The following is a 16,137-nucleotide window of genomic DNA, read 5'->3' as shown; positions in this document are numbered from 1 at the left end:
TTCGATCTCCTTTGGATATGTCGTAGTACTACATGAGTGTAGAAAAAGTGAAGGAGGGTTAGACTCCATGAACCCATTTACGTCAGCCACACCCCCTCAAAGGCGCCCAAAACCCCAGAGTTGCTGCACTAAAATCATCGCCAAAAATCGAGTTTTGGTCAGATTTTCAAAAAATTTACATTTTTGTGATCCCAGATAGTTGCTCTATCATATCCAATAGCAAACTCAACTTTTTTGAAATTTCGATTTTTTTCAATACATACCTTTGGTCAGAAAATCTTCGAAAATATTGAAAATTTCAAAAAAGTTGAGTTTGCTATTGGATATGATAGAGCAACTATCTGGGATCACAAAAATGTAAATTTTTTGAAAATCTGACCAAAACTCGATTTTTGACGATGATTTTAGTGCAGCAACTCTGGGGGTTTGGGCGCCTTTGAGGGGGTGTGGCGGGCGTAAATGGGCTCATGGAGTCTAACCCTCCTTCACTTTTTCTACACTCATGTAGTACTACGACATATCCAAAGGAGATCGAAATCGGGGCCCGACAAGTAGTGACCTTCTCCTCCTTAGTTGAAATGATGCATTTATTTATGCTGTTTTTTCAGGAGATAAGAGACAGATTCGTTCACCGGCTTATCTTCCGTGATGTTCACTTATCTCCTTCATTTCAACATATGTATACACACAAGCATATAACATGCTCACCTGGAATTACATATTCCTCTGCAATAAAATATTTACAAAAATCATCTCTTAAATTGAACCTGGTTTTCCAAATTTAAAAAAATGTGGTTTTGGGTCCAACTTATTTGCTTGATTGGAACCCTCCTATTTTTCATGAAGTGGAAAAACTATTACATTTATTCTTATCCGACCCGAATTCCAGGTATGTTTTATTAATTAATTAATTGTGTTATTAAAAAAATCTGAAAACAAAATTTCCCCCAGGTCCGAGAAGATTTCCACTTTTCGGAAATCTTATCCAGCTCTGGTGGGCGCATGGAGGCGTTCGCAAGGGTGAATTGTTTGCAGCATTGCATAAATTAGGACACAAATTTGGATCCGTTTTCACAATTAATTTAGATTCGAAATATTTTGGTATGGATTAAAAAAAAACATTTCGTAAAAAAATGAATTTCATAATTGAAATTCGATTTGTGAATTTTTGCAAATTATGTATATTTCATTATTCAAATCTTCAAGTCGTCGTAACGGATTGGGACAAGGAGTTGGACCAGTTTACTAATAATCGTGACGACCAATTAAGAAATATTGGTGACGAAATACATATTTATAAAATTATGTATACCTCAGATTTATGAAAATTGTATACAAATTATGAAAACCTTATGAAAATTTGATTTTTTCACCTTGTCAGATCCAAAACTTCTTCAAAAAATACAAAAATCTGATCTGGATTCCATCCTTCGTCCCGTCTTGCGCCGACTCGTCGCCCAGTTTCGGTCCGACATGGCGGACGGGGTCAAATTCGTGGGTCATAGTCACACCTTGCTCAACTCGAGCGTGATGGCGGCTCTTTGTGGGGTCGCGGGGGTGGAAGTGGGTTCGGAAGATGTGAACAACTTGGTCGCAAAGGCAGATTCCGTCATTTTGAAGTCTAAACGCCAGGATGGAGATGGTCCAGAAAGTGAGAGACTGGCGAAAGACGAGATGCGCCAGCTTATCCAGGTGAATATCTTGGAAATTAATATAATCTAATAGTTTTTGGCCCGAGTCAGGGCTCATCTACCCGTCATGATTGTCTGTCTGTCTGTCTATATATCGATTAGACTGGTAAAACTTTGAAATTTTGGACACACGTAGAACATGCAAAAGTAGGAATCAAGTTGGAAGATGAGAAAATGTGTGAAAAAAAGAGTTGTAGTGGTACTGCCTCATTTATTACTGCAGGACTCGATACTTATCACCAAGATAAGCATATTTTTAATCATTTTTCTGCTCTGGGAATTTATTTTAAAGTTCTGGACGACAAATTTGTCCTCAGTGAGTTGATTGATGGAATGACGCTGAGTTTTTTCAGCCAGTTTGCATGAGCTCCAATTTTTCTGAAGGCTTCCTAAACTTGAGATCTCCTCTTTAGAAAATTATCTAAAACTATACTGTATATTTTTGAAAAATTGATAACTTCCTGCTCTACAAATTTTGTTGTCCAGAATTTTAAAATGCATTCCCAGAGCGAAGAAAGTATTAAAAATGTGCTGATTTTGGCGATTAGACATCGAGTCTATCGTTAATGAGGACCTGACTCGGGCTAAATCTGGTTTTTCTAATTGCTTCATTTACTGGACAGAGTTTGACACCAGATTCAGCGTCCCCCGACCCAAGCTTGTTTTTCCTCTTGACCCAAATTTACCACGGGGCTTGGAGCTTGCTGGCTTGGGCCGTCCTCTACATCACGCTGCACCCGGCCATCGGAGACCAAATGTTCACCGAAGTACTCACCGTGACCGGAAACGATCTGAAGGAAGTCGTCGTCTCTCTGAAGGACAGGAAAATGTGCGGATGTGACACTTTAACTCACCAAAATATTCAAAATCCCCACATTTTTAATGATTTCTCCCCTCTGGGAATTTATTTTAAAATTCTGGACGACAAATTTGCCCTCCGTGAGTTGATTGATAGAATGGAACTGAGTTTTTTAAGCCAGTTTCGATCAGTTTCAATTTTTCTAAAGGCTTATTAAACTTGAGATCTCCTCCGTCAAAAAGTCAAAATCTGGAGTGTATATTTTTTCAAATGGCACCGATCTGCTCTACAAATTTGTCGGTCAAAATTTTAAAATAAATTCCCAGAGACGAGAAATGATTAAAAATGTGCTGATTTTGACAATTTTAGCGATGTTACTACTGACTCAGAATTACTTCACCAAAAATTTGATTCCCGCTTCGTATCCCTACCATACTAATAGCTTGGGAAGGATACCAGCGCGGGATGGAAAAGAAAAACTGAGTTGATATTAACACGAATATTCATTCTTGTCAAGCTAACAATGTCCATGACCAGGTTGCCCTTCATTGTCGCAGTAACGCTGGAAGTCCAACGACTCGCCAGTGTCCGTCCCTTGGTCACTCCACCGCTTAAAAGTCAGAAAGCTTTCACGCTAAGAGAGTACGAGATCCCAAAGGTAACCATTTCTTGTACCAAGTACTACGTAGTTAGGTAATCATTCTTACTTTTGTTGACTCTGATGGACCACCAGAGATTAATGAATTAAGGATTATTAATCCTTAATCTATAATCCCAAATTCAAAAGCATTGTGAATTAATTATTAATCATTAATCCCGATGAAATTGAATACTTAATTAATCCCAGAATAATCTAGTCTTGAATTACTATTAATCCTTAATCCCAGAAAAAAATCTAATAATCACTTATCTCCATAGGCCACACGTCTCCTTATCAGCCTGTACTCGCTCCACCGGAATAAATCGCTTTGGGCTTATCCGGACTCCTTCGTTCCGTCCCAGCAGTTAGGGGACCATGTTCCCAGCGAGGGAAGTGCTTTACGACCCCCACAATTCTTCCTGCTCGGACTTCCCGACCCAATGCAGGACATCGTTAACGACGTCCTCTTCCTCTTCTTGGCCACAATCGCCCGGAATTTTAAGCTGGTCACGGTGCCAGGTCATTTGGATCCAGAGACTCGACCAGTCTCCTCCCCAGGACCGATTTTAAGCCCGAAACCTTACAACTTCGTGGTTATGAAGAGACTTTAAACTTTAGTATTTGAGATATTTAAGCAATTCAGGCAGGCCTTGGTAACATTATATAATATGTAAATTCTATAAATTTACAAACTTTTACAAAATTTTGGAAATATTTCGAATTAGCTTACGAATTATTGTAAAGTTGCTCCGGTGAGAGGGTGGCCGTCTCTTTATTTTGTAAAAGTTTTATAAAAGTATGGTACAAAAGGCACGGATTTTATAAAGTTAGCTACAATTGAGGTCTCCCAACGTGTACCCAACGTGTAGTATGAAATTTGTGAAGGACACGATCTCCCAATGGGCACTTTTGGCAGATATTTGTATCCGAATAGGGGAAAACGCGTAAATTTATAAAATGTAAAATTTTGTCGACTTTAAGGTACGCTTTCTCCTCTTCGGATGCAAATATCTCGGCCAAACGTGCCCATTAGGAGATCGTGTCTTTCACAAATTTCATACTTATTAAATTTGTGACCGATTGACACTAATTTTCTCAAAATCGGGTCACATACGCTGGGACACCTCCATTCTTACAATTAATAAGTTTGTAGCTACAACAACGCCATGCAATTAGAGGAAACACACGGAATTTCTGAAATAGAATTAATCCTAGTTAACAAAACTTTTCATGAAAATCTATTCCCTTTTTATTATTTATTATTATGAATATTTCACAAATTGTTATCATGTTAAAAAACTTGCACTGTTATTACTTTTAATAAAACGGTTAAAATTGTGGTAATCTAAGTAATTAAGAGATCAGTACTAAATTATTCTATGTTCTAAGACTACAAGTTTCGAACGTTTAATATTTACGCGAACAATTTATTTTTTAAATGGGAACGAATTGTTCTCAAACTTCTAGACTTTTGCCAATTTCTTGATGGCGAGACGAACCATGGCGTTGAAGAAACGTCTGCCTAATGAAAACTTGACCCACGAGGTGAAACATGCATTCAGCATGTAGAAAGATACTCGCTGGGTTAGGGTGAGTTCACTCCACACGTTGCAATCCTCCTTATCCACGTTGATAAGCCTAAAGCAGAACAAAAAAATAAGGATAAAAAGCATTGTTTCGGGTGGAATAAGTAACCACGTGCAAGAAATAAGGGGAAGAAGAAAGTGGTTTTTTTGCAGGTGAATATTTTGACCTGGGAGAAATGCAAGGTGGGAGAAACTATGCCCCGGAAACTAGTCGCATTTTCCAAAATTTTCCAAATATTTTCGAAAAACATTTCCCTCACCTCTTCCCCACGAAAACCAGCAACGCTTCCAACTTGAGGAATGGAATGACCGAGTTGAGCCCTTGAACTAGGGCGGACCAAAGGCGCCACGTTTGCGGGGCGCATTCCGCCAAGCTGGGGATCAGGACGGACGTCCAGACCAAGGCGCGACGCGACTCGTTTTCCGGGAGGGCGAGGTTGAACTGGGGCCGGATTCCGAGCAGGTGTCCGAGCAGGGCCCACATGTGGAGGAAACCCTTCACCCCGACGGCATCTTCGTCTGGGGGAAGGCCAAAGGTTCTCGGGAAGAGGGGAACGAACCCCATGAAACAGAATTGCGTGATGGCCATGTCCAGTTGGGAAATTATGGGGGGAATAGGATCGGCCCCCTCGAAGAAGAATTCAGGTGTGCCGTCCTGGGTCGTGGTATCGTTGTTGTTATTGCTGTCCTGCTGGGAAAATTATTGTGTAAGCAGTGGCCGCCGAAGCGTGGGGACATGGGGGCAATGTATTTTTAAACAATCGCTGGAATATGTATTTATTATTTACGAAAAGAAACACAAAATATTTACGAAATATGTACAAAAAAGAAATCATAAAAATACGAATTTTTTGTAATCGAAATCAATTCATTTTCAAAGAATCAGGTAGATTTCGATTTTCCTAAATTGCCATCAAAATTCAAGTTTCAGATTATTGTTTTAAACCCAACATTTTTTTAATTTTGGATTTTTTTGTTTCTAAAAAGTTTCCACGATTTGCAAAATAGTCTTCTATAGCATGTCCCCACGGTTTCAATTATCTTCCGCGGCCACTGTTAAGCATAAGTATGATTTTCTATCCTGTCAATTTCATACGTACCTCAGTTTCTCCCACATTTTTAAAATATCTGGCGAAATCATCCCGAATTCCTTGCCCCACTCCGGCTTCCTCGTCAATCTGGACGACGTCAAGGTCCACTTCCGTCCCCACTTTGACTTGACTATCGTCAAAGTGCTGTCGTACCCGGGAAACAACGCCGGCATGGATGCGGCACACTTTTCCAATGTCGGCCACGGTGGGGGCCTTCCCATCTGCGGGGAGGAGGTCACCTTCGTACCATTTCTTGACGTGGAGCAGGGTCGAAGCGTACCTGGTGATTTGCATATTTAGCTGGAATTCTGTTGCAATCTGTCTCAAAATAGAGGTCGACCAGTGTATGCGATCCGATTTAGGACAAACAAGTGTCTATCGATCGCAAATTTAATTAGTATGAAGTTTGCGAAAGACACGACCTCCCAATGGGCACGTTTGGCAGAGATATTTGCATCCGAAGAGGAGAAAACGCGCAGTAAAGTCGACAAATTTTACACTTTCCAACTTTACTGGGCGTTTTCTCCTCTTCGGATGCAAACATCTCGGCCAAACGTGCCCATTGGGAGATCGTGTACTTCGCAAATTTCATACTAATTAAATCTGTCATCGATTGACACTAATTTGCTCAAAATAGGATCTCATACACTCGGAAACCTCCAATTTTTCGGTCGTGGAGACTCACCTCAACTTTGACTTTTGTGGGGTCGATGACCTTCTCGTGACGAGGAGGACGGACCTCACGGGGGCGTAGGCGAGGAGGAAGAGGAGCGAGACGAGATGCGCGAAAAGAACGGAGAACAAGTGACGCTGCACGAAAGCTTGGCCTTCCTTCAGGAGCACGGGGTCAACCCAGTCGGGCAGTTGGTGGGGGGAGGAGGACGAAGGTTGGGTTATCTGAATCCCTGATAAGTGTCGCCCCTCCTCCAGCCAGGTACGTTCTGGTGCAGATAAATGTTGCTGTTTGACACTGGTGGTCATCCTTATGCAGGATTTTATGCAGGTGTTGGCTTAGGAAAAATGTAAAAATTTTGGAAAAATTTGAAAAGAAGTCTAAAATTTAAAAGTTACAAGCTACTGGTTATCTGGATTTTATTGGTTAAAATTCAAAATTGGGAAAAAATTTGGAAAATCGTGCAAGTTTAAAAGTCCAAAATTTTGAAAAAAGTAAAAAAAAAACAGTCAAAATCTCAAAGTTAAAAGGTCCAAGAGGAAAAATCCCAGCCTGGATTTTTAGAGTGCTACAGGAAGACTGAAATCCATCACGAGGAAATTGCAAATATGCAAATTTATCAGAAAAGACAAAAATTTGCGACTAGTGATTGCACCACATTTGCAAAAACAGTGTTTGAATTATTGGTACAAATAAGTGAAGACAGTCAACCATACGTAAATTTGCATACGTAGGTATGTAAATTCATCTTAAGGAGATGAGTTAAGCATATTTAGTGCAATGCAGAGCAGGATGTACAAATTTGTGACAAAATTATGCAGTAAAAACTGATTTTTTTGCTTGGGCACAATTTATTGTAAAATTGTGCACTATTAATTTGGTAAATTTCATAATCTTGGTTTGAATTAGGATTCGAAATATATTTTCAACTTTTTTTCAACTACAGTGACGAAATGTGTATTTACATATGTAATTTGATGAACTAGACTGTAAAAAGTATGCATGATTTTGTTTCGAGGTGGAGGAGGAACAATTTTCATGTGACTTTCTTAGAATGGAGGTCTCCCAGATGCTCTCCGATTTTGAGCAAATTAGTGCCAATGACCACAAAATTGATTAGTATGAAATTTGCGAAAGACACGATCTCCCAATGGGCACGTTTGGCCGAGATATTTGCATCCAAAGAGGAGATAAGGCGTCTTAAAACCCGACAAATTTTACACTTTCCGACTTTACTGCGCCTTTTCTCCTTTTCGGATGCAAAAGCAAATGTCTGGGCCAAACGTGCCCATTGGGAGATGCTGTCTTTCGCAAATTCCATACTAATTAAATCTGTCATTGATTCACACTGATTTCGCCAAAATCGGATCGCATACATTTGGAGACCTACATTGTGCGTCTTTTTCATGCAATTTCTTCATGCACGCATGCAGCTCTTCCTGATCGACTTTGGACTGGCCGAGGTCTACCGGACGTCGTACTTTCACCTGTCCTACACTGAAAACAAGACGCAGGGTGTCGCCGGGACGGCGGGGTACACCTCGGGATCCGATGATATGACATGACACCCATTTTCTTTGATTACCTTTCCTCGCAGTAATTATGTGGCGTGTTTTTTTGTCCGCAGTCGACGGGACGACATGGAGTCGATTGGCTACACTGTGGTCTACTTTCTCCGGTCTGGATTGGACTCGACGCCTCAAACAAGGAGGCCATCTGCACACGAATTTTTGAGGTCAAGTCGACAACCTCGATTGAACCGTTGGGCCAGGTATTCAGCGCCAGTGGCGGCGGAAGCGTGAGGGGACACATGGACAATGTCCCCACGGTTGTTTGATGTCCCCATCATCTCCCCATCTTATACAAACCCGTCTTTCCCCTATCCTACAATGTTAATGTCCCCACAGCTTCGGCAGCCACTGCGTAATGGAACAACACAAAGTGTAGAATAGCAGTGGCCGTGGAACCTCCCCCCTCTCCGATGTTCTTAATTTCCCCAGATTTCCCAACGGGTTACACGCCAATGTTGATCAGATATGCATGTAACCACTAACCTTTTGCAAGAATGGGGACTATTTTACCTGCTATTTCTTGCTGTACAGTCCAAGAAATGTAGCAAAGCCGTAAGAAACGAAACATTTGTTTTGCATTAACTTAGGACTAGATGCCTCTCGATGAAATTATGCTTTTAATTGATTAATATTTCAAGTGAGGGCTATTTGTGTGCTGGGTTAAGGTATTTTGAGCCTGTGGAAATATAAAGATTAAAATTCAAGCTTATTAAACTAATTAAAATTAACTAATTAACTGTGCATGTAATTATTAATAACATATCCTCATTTACATATTCATTGTCGTCTTTTTAATGTCTGTGTAAAATTCCAAATGATAGCGAAATTACGAGTCACTTTTTGATTTCAAGATACTAAATGGGTCATTCAACGTGGGAATGACGTATCAATTATGGATGCTTATCATGTCGCATAACTTCGTATCAATTATAGGATATACTTATCATGCCATCTAATCAATTATAGTTATAGTTATACTACCTTATCTATAATCGTATTTATGCCACCTCATCAATTATCAGTATACTTATTCTTCTACCCTACCAACTATGGATATTTACCTTATGCCACCTTATCCACTATTCGATATGCTTATCATGCCACCCAATCAATTATCGGACTTAAATGGGGACTTAGCCTGACTAGAAAAACTCCATAAAACAAACAAGCATATTCTCAGTTTAACAAACAATCTCGCATTCATTTATTCATTCAAATAAACAATTAAGTTTCAATCTAAACAAACTAACAAGTGGTTTAAAACCGTTATTACCAATATATGAATTATTAACTATTTTTTAAAATGGTTTCCCCTTTAAACAGAGACCGGAGGCTTCCTCCAATTAAAACTATACTTCTTTCACGAAATAGCTACAAATACAAAGTTCTAACCTTAAATACTATGCTAACAGAGTCAAATTGCCAACTTGGCGTTGGAAACACAATACTTTTAAGTATTTAAAAACATAATATCAACGGTAGTTTTCATTTTTATAAAATTTTTCAATCGTCTTTCATTCTAGGGGCCCACATGAGGTTCGTCTCATAGTATTTAATAACTTTGTGTGGAATTTTCTTATTGCACTCGACTCGAGGAATCGCCTCCTTATCGTCGCGTCCTTTGTAAGTGACGGCGAAGAAGAAATCTGCATCTTCACCGGCACCCTCTTCCTTGCCCATTCCAATGATATCTTTGACCCGCCACCCTCGAACCAGTCCGTTCCGACCCGGCTTCGTAGTCTCGACGGCTTCCAGCTGTTAAGGTAAAAAAATGAATCAATTAATAATGGTCACGTTAATTGGAATGCGTAAGGAATTCTTTGTTTTACCTCCTTCTTCTCGGGGGAGGATGCACCTCTGCGTGGGTCTCGGTCGAGACGATGGGAGGGACCAGGAAGCGGTTCATCTTGCCTAGCGGGGCGAGCTTGGTCTTTCCTTTGAGAGAGTTCAGAACCTTTCTTTTCTGTCTTCCCGACAGCCTTGGAAGCTTTCTTATCAGTCTTCTGTATAGGTTCGGCAGTTTTCTTGTCCACTTTCCCGCCTTCGAAAGTTTCCTTGTCCACTTTCCCGACTTCGGAAGTTATCTTGTCAGGCTTCCCAATAACTTCAGACTCTTTCTTCTCAGTTGATCCGGTAGGTTTCTTGTCACTCGCCTTGGCAGGTTCGACAGATCGGTTATCTTCTTTCTGAGTTTCTCCTTCTTGCCTATCTTTCTTCAATTCGGCTCCAGAATCATGCTCTCCTCCCGTCTTGCCGGATACCTGCACCTTAACGGATTTCCGACGTTTCCCTTCTGACCTGACCCTTCGTTGTTTACTCGTTTTCTTAAACTCTTCTATGAGATCGTAGCAGAACAGACCGGTGGCCGGCTCCCAAGTGTTGTCCTCCCTATAAAGATAAATCAAAACGATATCAACTAATTCCTGATGATAAACCTGGTTTAAAATGTATGATTATATCATTATTTGACTCACTTGGGATAATTCTCCCATTTTACCAGATATTCCAGCCTTCCCTGTCTCGTTCTCTGCCCTTGAATCGCCTCCACCATATAAACGTTGGGATCAGCGGGCTCTTCTTCTTCCTTGTTGTCGTCATCCTCGCTGCTGGAGGACGATACCGGCGGTGCTGGGACCTTCCTCCGGTCTCTCCCGGTCGCCTTCACATCGACCATGACAATTCCTAAAGTGGCGTCCATTACCTCGACCGCCCACGCATCTTTTGGATGGATGATCGACTCCATCGTTCACTACGTACAAACAATTAGCACAAATTACAATCAATTAATTACTGAATAATAGGTAATACTAGTTGTCCTGAAATGATAAATGCTTTTAAAAATGAACAAGTAAACCATCGCTTACCCTTTTCTTATTTCGATCTAGATCAAGTTTTACAAGGCAAAACTTTTTCTATTTTTGACTCTTCTCCCTTTCGTTAAATTGGTTATTTCGTGATGTTAAAATCATGACTTTGCAATTAAGTTTCGAAACTGCTCTAATTTCTAAACTTTGGCTAAACCAAAGAGAAAAAAATTAATCAAAATCGGCAAGAGGAGCACGAGAAGCACGAGGCAACAGGCAGGATGACGAGTTAGAGGGATCTGAGAGCAAAACCGGAGAGGCCGGCAGACGAGAAAGCACGCTTCTCGCCTCGTTGGCATATTCCGATTGGTGAACATGCAAATGAGAAGGGGCCAAGTGTACCACGTGATCTCCATGAAAGATTGGGGTCGTGGGAGGTTTGAGATTCTGGGGCAAGATGAAATACCTGCATGGAAAAGACGCTTTTCATGAAATTCCAGGGTCCTCTACTCATTGTCAGATCTTGAGGGCCTGATTGTATATGTATTTGCGTCCCTAGCATTTCCCCCCTTCCACACCCACTCGAAGGGATAAAAAACATGAAAAAAGGCATGTTTTCGTGTGCTTCAACTATCTTCATTTTGATCTGATTATGACAGTTTTTACATGAAAACTGTCAAATTCAGCAGAAAGCTCAACTTTTATTAGCGACATATTTGTTCAGGACATTCAATCAAAATGAGATTATCACAGTTCAAACCCGTGAGGATATACTAATTAATGATCCTCTCACCCCATTTTAAGCAGTGTTTAAAATGTGCACAATTTCAGTTTCAATGAGTAACTTTATAGTACTATGATAGTATTTTAAGTAGTATGAAATATAATTAAATTCATAATTAATTAAATAACTTTGCCACTCCCTGCAGTCCAGCAGGGGGTGCATTTTAGAAAAAAAAGTGTTCCAAACAAAAAATTAGTTCCATACGCCTCATGAGCTCATGAGCGTGACTAAAGGTTTCTACACCTCGTGCAGCATGAAAAAGTTACTACAACTTGTGACGAGAGGCAGAATTCTTTGTCTCACATTTTCATTACGTTTCATTACGTTCGTACATATGAAGTTTTTCATATAAAAAAATCAAAATTAAAACGATTTGTTAACAAATGAGCGAATTTGCATGAAAACTTTAAAATGATGAGTTTTAGTATTTGCACATACAACGTAAAATTCCCAAGCTCCAAAACTTTACAGAAATACAGTCAAAGCTGAAATTTAGGCGTTTTATTCTTCATATTACCCAATTTGCTATTATTTTAGGAATTTATGATATAAACAAAAATCTCTGCAAAAAATAATCCAAGAATCCATGCAAAATTTCCTCTCTACATTGAAATCTGCATTACTAAATTGTTACTCATTTAGTTTATAGCTTTTTAATATATATGTACATAAATACATAGGTTTGCAAACTAGTATGCAATTTATAATTTCGCATTTCGCAATTAATTTCGTGTCGATAAGCACGTAGATAAGCAAGCGTTGGTCGCGTATTGAAAATCATGCAATGAGATGTGCACACAGAGCCGGATTCTATTCCTGCAGTTGTTTTCTGATAATGTTCGTTAAGTTTCACCATAATTCACAATATGATATAATGTAAATGTGTATGAAACGAATCACTTCTGAATTTATCGTTACTGAAATGAATGAAAATTAATGAAGAATGAAAATTTCTGAGTTAATTCATGTCATCCATTTTCATAAATGCAGGATTAATTAAAAAGGAGGATAAATTCACCCGTCATTGTATTCATACCCATTTATGTTTAGCATTGTATCGTATTGTGAATCATGACGAAATTTAATGAACATTATCAGAAAACAATTACAGGAACAGAATCCAGCTCTGTCTGCACGTCTCATTGCATAATTTTCAATACCCGACCAACGCTTGCTTATCTACGTTGCTTATCTACACTCTTAGAAAACTGGTATTAAAGAAATATTTATTAGTGTAATCTGTTTATCAAAAGAAATCTAGATCAGTCTGATTGTTTGATTCATTACATTGCTTCCTTGCTTTACATGTTATAACGTATGGAATTGGAGAGATGTCCAGGAAACAGGTAATGAGACGATGGTAGCATGATGACCACGTCCATGATATTAATGCTGACCCCGATTCAGGTCAAACACAACTGGTAGTAAACTATTACTGACCGGAGTACATATATATGACTCTAAAAAATATATGTATTAACGATCATTACCGCTTGTTAATGTTGCGTTAATGAGAAATTGACCAGTCAGAAACGAATCACTATACAATTCGGGTAGGAAGTTATTACCAAATCTATACCTTAGCGGAGTAGATTAATTAAATGGAATGAACAATGCTAAACATAAATGGGTACGAATACAATGACCCCGGAAGCCGTGGGGACATTGTCCTGAGCTGAACCAGCCCAACCGTTTCACAAACGCAGTTTCCATTATTTAGCGAAAGGCAGAGTGAGACTCGGATTCTGGTGGCAGATTTTTTCCACGGATGGACAACTGGCTCAATCTGCATTGAATAATAATTAATGAAAGATAATGAGCATCATCACCACTGTCTTATTGCTTGTGGCATAATTTTCTTGCTCAACACACAAAAGTTATTCTGCATTTTGTAGCTTTTCTGGTTGACTATGAGGAGGTTATTTCCGAGACTTGAGGGCTGTTGGGATATGCAGATAAGCGAAGCTACCTCTCGGAGGGAGACAGAGACCAACAAGCTCCTCAGCAAACAAGAGCTCATTACTTCTTCCTACAGTAATTTCACAAATTTTAAAAGTTTCCGACCAGTTTACATCGAGGAAAAAAGAGCAGCACATCGATCGCACAGTAAGGAAAGTTGGACGTCATTTGAAAATTGTGGAGGAGCCTCGTGAACCGCAAAATTTGACGAGGGAACTCTTCTTTACTTCGTATAGCATACGCCTCACGCCCAAATTTTAAGAAGGAACCGTTGGTAAATAAGATTGGATTCGAAATTTGCATGTAAAATCTGTACTTCTCTACTCGGAATGCTGACGTAATCATATTCTGTGCAGAGAAAAGGATCGCAAGAATTTCCGAGCAGAACGAGATGGAAGTCAATCAAACGGACCAGAAATTCATCGAACGACACAAACCGCTCGTCTCCCCAACGGAGAAAGGGGACCGTTTACAGAAGAATGGGCGACTTCCTCACTCCGTCCACCCACGTGAACCAACACCACGCGACGATAACCACGTGCAGTCCCATTCAGATAATAGGAGGTCATCGAAGGCCAAGAAATTACCACAAATTGGCAGAAAGCGGGGTCGTCACGTGGTGGGGAAAGTTTACCCATGCAAAATTTGCCTGCGTCCCTTCACCAACGGAACCAGTGCTCACGTCCACGCCCGCACCCACCTCAACCCCCACGAGTTGGAGGAGTCCTCACTTTTCCATGAGAAATGTCCCCACTGCGAAAAAGAGTTCTTCAATTGCCATCACTTTACCGACCACGTGGCTGCGCACGAACGTCGCAAGAACCACGCCTGCCCCACCTGCAAACAGAAGTTCACCCGGAAAGCACATCTGACCGGGCATCTCTTCGTCCACCTGAGCCGCGAGGAGCGCGCGGAGGTGCGGCAGGGCTGGCGACACGGCTGCTACTTCTGCACCAAACGGTTCATAGCTCCATCTAAATTAAGTTGTCATCTGCTGACCCACACGAAGGAAAAATTGGGCGGAAGGTGTCACACTTGTGGAAAAACGTTCTCCTCCAAATATTCGATGACCGCGCATCGTTTCGCCCATCTCTCCGAGGACGAGAAGGTCACCCTCGTGAAGCAGGGTTCGGGTCGAGAATGTCTATTCTGTCAGAAGAAATTCCCCGACAACGCCACTTATCATGCGCACCTGGTCTCCCACACGAAGGAGAAACCGTTCCGCTGCGACCAGTGTGGAAAACTGGTAATGGGGACTTAAAATTGCACAAGCGCATTCACAGCGCGAATCCGCGACCCTTCCAGTGCTCCGAGTGCGACCAGGCCTTCACCACGAAACAAAATCTGGCCAGCCACAAGAACACGGTTCACCGGAAGGTGAAGGACTTCGTGTGCCCCGAGTGCGGAAAGAAGTTCGGCACAAAAAGTAACATGGTGACACATTTGAAGGATGCTCACTTTAAAGAACGGCACCCCTGCCCCCACTGCGGGCACACGTTCACGCGGAAAGGCAACCTTGGGAGGCATTTGAAGAAGGTTCATCCCCAAAGATAAATTCCTTCGTTTGTCAAATTTCATGTAATATTTCCATGCGTTAGATTTTTATATGCTCCCCATGTCACCATTTGTGACGAGATAATTCTTCTCGTATGACTGATAAAAATGGCATAATTGAATTTGTAAGATGTAAACACGACCTAATTTTTGTTACAGTTTTGACCACGACGATTTTTATGGAGTAAAGTTATTCTGTTTTGTACTAAAAAAAACTCTGCTCCGGTCTCGCCCCCAGTTTTTCATGTATCGACAAAAATGCGACGCTGTAACAGTGACGACGACATATTTCATGATGACGAGAAGAACGGTCACTTTGTAGTTTGTGCATCACACTTAAGTCGTACAGGGCTCATATGGCGGGTTACGGTTTCCGGTCACTTCGCATAACCCATTTTCTTATTTTCGTATTTTTTTAATGGAAGTACTAAAATCATGCATATCTGTTCAAAAATTTAGTTTTCATTCAAAAGCCAGTCATCCCAATTTCTGACTGAAGATTTTCATTCACATTTTCGTTCAAATTCATTTCATTTCACTTCATCTGACTTCATTTCTTAATTCGCTCCATGTATAGGATATGAAAAATGAAAGGAGTGAGAAATCTTTCATTCAAAGTAGAGCTGAACCAGCCCAACCGTTTCACAAACGCAGTTTCCATTATTTAGCGAAAGGCAGAGTGAGACTCGGATTCTGGTGGGTATCCACCACCACCACCGCTGACTGTCGTTGCCAGTGCCGTATGGTGGTCCGTCTCACTTCTCACTCTCTTCAAATTGTTTACCGGGATTATGAACCAACTCGTGTTGAGATGCTTTTCATCTCTTACACGAGTTGGTTCAGTTGATAAATCGTTGAGCTTAAGTTTTAAATTTGGGGCGAATTGGACAAACTAAATTTGCTTATCTTAAAAACTGATAAGCGCAGTGATAAGCCCGATAGCGTTTATTTTCGAGTGGATACTACCATTATATATTCAGATAAG

At 40.6% G+C, this 16,137-nt stretch overlaps 4 protein-coding genes across 5 annotated transcripts; 2 read left to right on the top strand and 2 right to left on the bottom strand.

Annotated features, from left to right (window-relative positions):
* Positions 1-618: 618 nt before the first annotated feature.
* On the top strand, positions 619-4,483 carry LOC110856751 (labd-13Z-ene-9,15,16-triol synthase, chloroplastic). The gene is made up of 7 exons (XM_022105290.2): positions 619-889; positions 952-1,101; positions 1,207-1,278; positions 1,382-1,692; positions 2,315-2,520; positions 3,028-3,148; positions 3,409-4,483. Exons 1-7 carry the CDS (start codon positions 790-792, stop codon positions 3,739-3,741), a joined length of 1,293 nt encoding a protein of 430 aa, XP_021960982.1. The 5' UTR covers positions 619-789; the 3' UTR covers positions 3,742-4,483.
* On the bottom strand, positions 4,356-7,067 carry LOC110856752. 2 transcript variants are annotated; one of them, XM_035857403.1, is made up of 4 exons: positions 6,493-7,067; positions 5,817-6,087; positions 4,977-5,407; positions 4,356-4,768 (listed from the first exon to the last, which is right to left on the bottom strand). In XM_035857403.1, exons 1-4 carry the CDS (start codon positions 6,786-6,788, stop codon positions 4,594-4,596), a joined length of 1,173 nt encoding a protein of 390 aa, XP_035713296.1. In that variant the 5' UTR covers positions 6,789-7,067; the 3' UTR covers positions 4,356-4,593. The 2 variants fall into 2 exon arrangements, with proteins under 2 accessions (XP_035713296.1, XP_021960983.1); XM_022105291.2 differs by having other exon boundaries at positions 4,977-5,404.
* A 2,157-nt stretch (positions 7,068-9,224) lies between these two features.
* On the bottom strand, positions 9,225-11,166 carry LOC110856831 (heterochromatin protein 1). Its single transcript, XM_022105392.2, has 4 exons — positions 10,916-11,166; positions 10,526-10,800; positions 9,881-10,439; positions 9,225-9,806 (listed from the first exon to the last, which is right to left on the bottom strand). The coding sequence occupies exons 2-4, from the start codon at positions 10,792-10,794 to the stop codon at positions 9,555-9,557; spliced, it is 1,080 nt and encodes a 359-aa protein (XP_021961084.1). The 5' UTR covers positions 10,795-10,800; positions 10,916-11,166; the 3' UTR covers positions 9,225-9,554.
* Positions 11,167-13,548: 2,382 nt separating this feature from the next.
* LOC110856814 (oocyte zinc finger protein XlCOF19) lies at positions 13,549-15,367 on the top strand. Its single transcript, XM_022105372.2, has 2 exons — positions 13,549-13,872; positions 13,955-15,367. The coding sequence occupies exon 2, from the start codon at positions 13,990-13,992 to the stop codon at positions 14,857-14,859; it is 870 nt and encodes a 289-aa protein (XP_021961064.1). The 5' UTR covers positions 13,549-13,872; positions 13,955-13,989; the 3' UTR covers positions 14,860-15,367.
* The last annotated feature ends 770 nt before the right edge of the window (positions 15,368-16,137 follow it).

The sequence above is a fragment of the Folsomia candida genome, unplaced genomic scaffold (genome assembly GCF_002217175.1).
Source record: "Folsomia candida strain VU population unplaced genomic scaffold, ASM221717v1 Fcan01_Sc017, whole genome shotgun sequence".
In the NCBI taxonomy this organism is placed as follows: domain Eukaryota; kingdom Metazoa; phylum Arthropoda; class Collembola; order Entomobryomorpha; family Isotomidae; genus Folsomia; species Folsomia candida.
This window is presented reverse-complemented; position numbering and strand designations above follow the sequence as displayed.

Bases quoted from the DNA above. Each gene is read 5' to 3' on its own strand.
- LOC110856751 (XM_022105290.2), top strand. From the start codon at position 790: ATGTGGTTTTGGGTCCAACTTATTTGCTTGATTGGAACCCTCCTATTT. The intron at 890-951 runs GTATGTTTTATT...AATTTCCCCCAG, and splicing joins TTATCCGACCCGAATTCCAG to GTCCGAGAAGATTTCCACTT. The intron at 2,521-3,027 runs GTGCGGATGTGA...GTCCATGACCAG, and splicing joins TCTCTGAAGGACAGGAAAAT to GTTGCCCTTCATTGTCGCAG.
- LOC110856752 (XM_035857403.1), bottom strand. From the start codon at position 6,788: ATGACCACCAGTGTCAAACAGCAACATTTATCTGCACCAGAACGTACC. The intron at 6,088-6,492 runs GTGAGTCTCCAC...GCAAATCACCAG, and splicing joins CCACAAAAGTCAAAGTTGAG to GTACGCTTCGACCCTGCTCC. The intron at 5,408-5,816 runs GTACGTATGAAA...TAATTTTCCCAG, and splicing joins AAAATGTGGGAGAAACTGAG to CAGGACAGCAATAACAACAA.
- LOC110856831 (XM_022105392.2), bottom strand. From the start codon at position 10,794: ATGGAGTCGATCATCCATCCAAAAGATGCGTGGGCGGTCGAGGTAATG. The intron at 10,440-10,525 runs GTGAGTCAAATA...TTATCTTTATAG, and splicing joins AAATGGGAGAATTATCCCAA to GGAGGACAACACTTGGGAGC. The intron at 9,807-9,880 runs GTAAAACAAAGA...TTACCTTAACAG, and splicing joins CCTCCCCCGAGAAGAAGGAG to CTGGAAGCCGTCGAGACTAC.
- LOC110856814 (XM_022105372.2), top strand. From the start codon at position 13,990: ATGGAAGTCAATCAAACGGACCAGAAATTCATCGAACGACACAAACCG.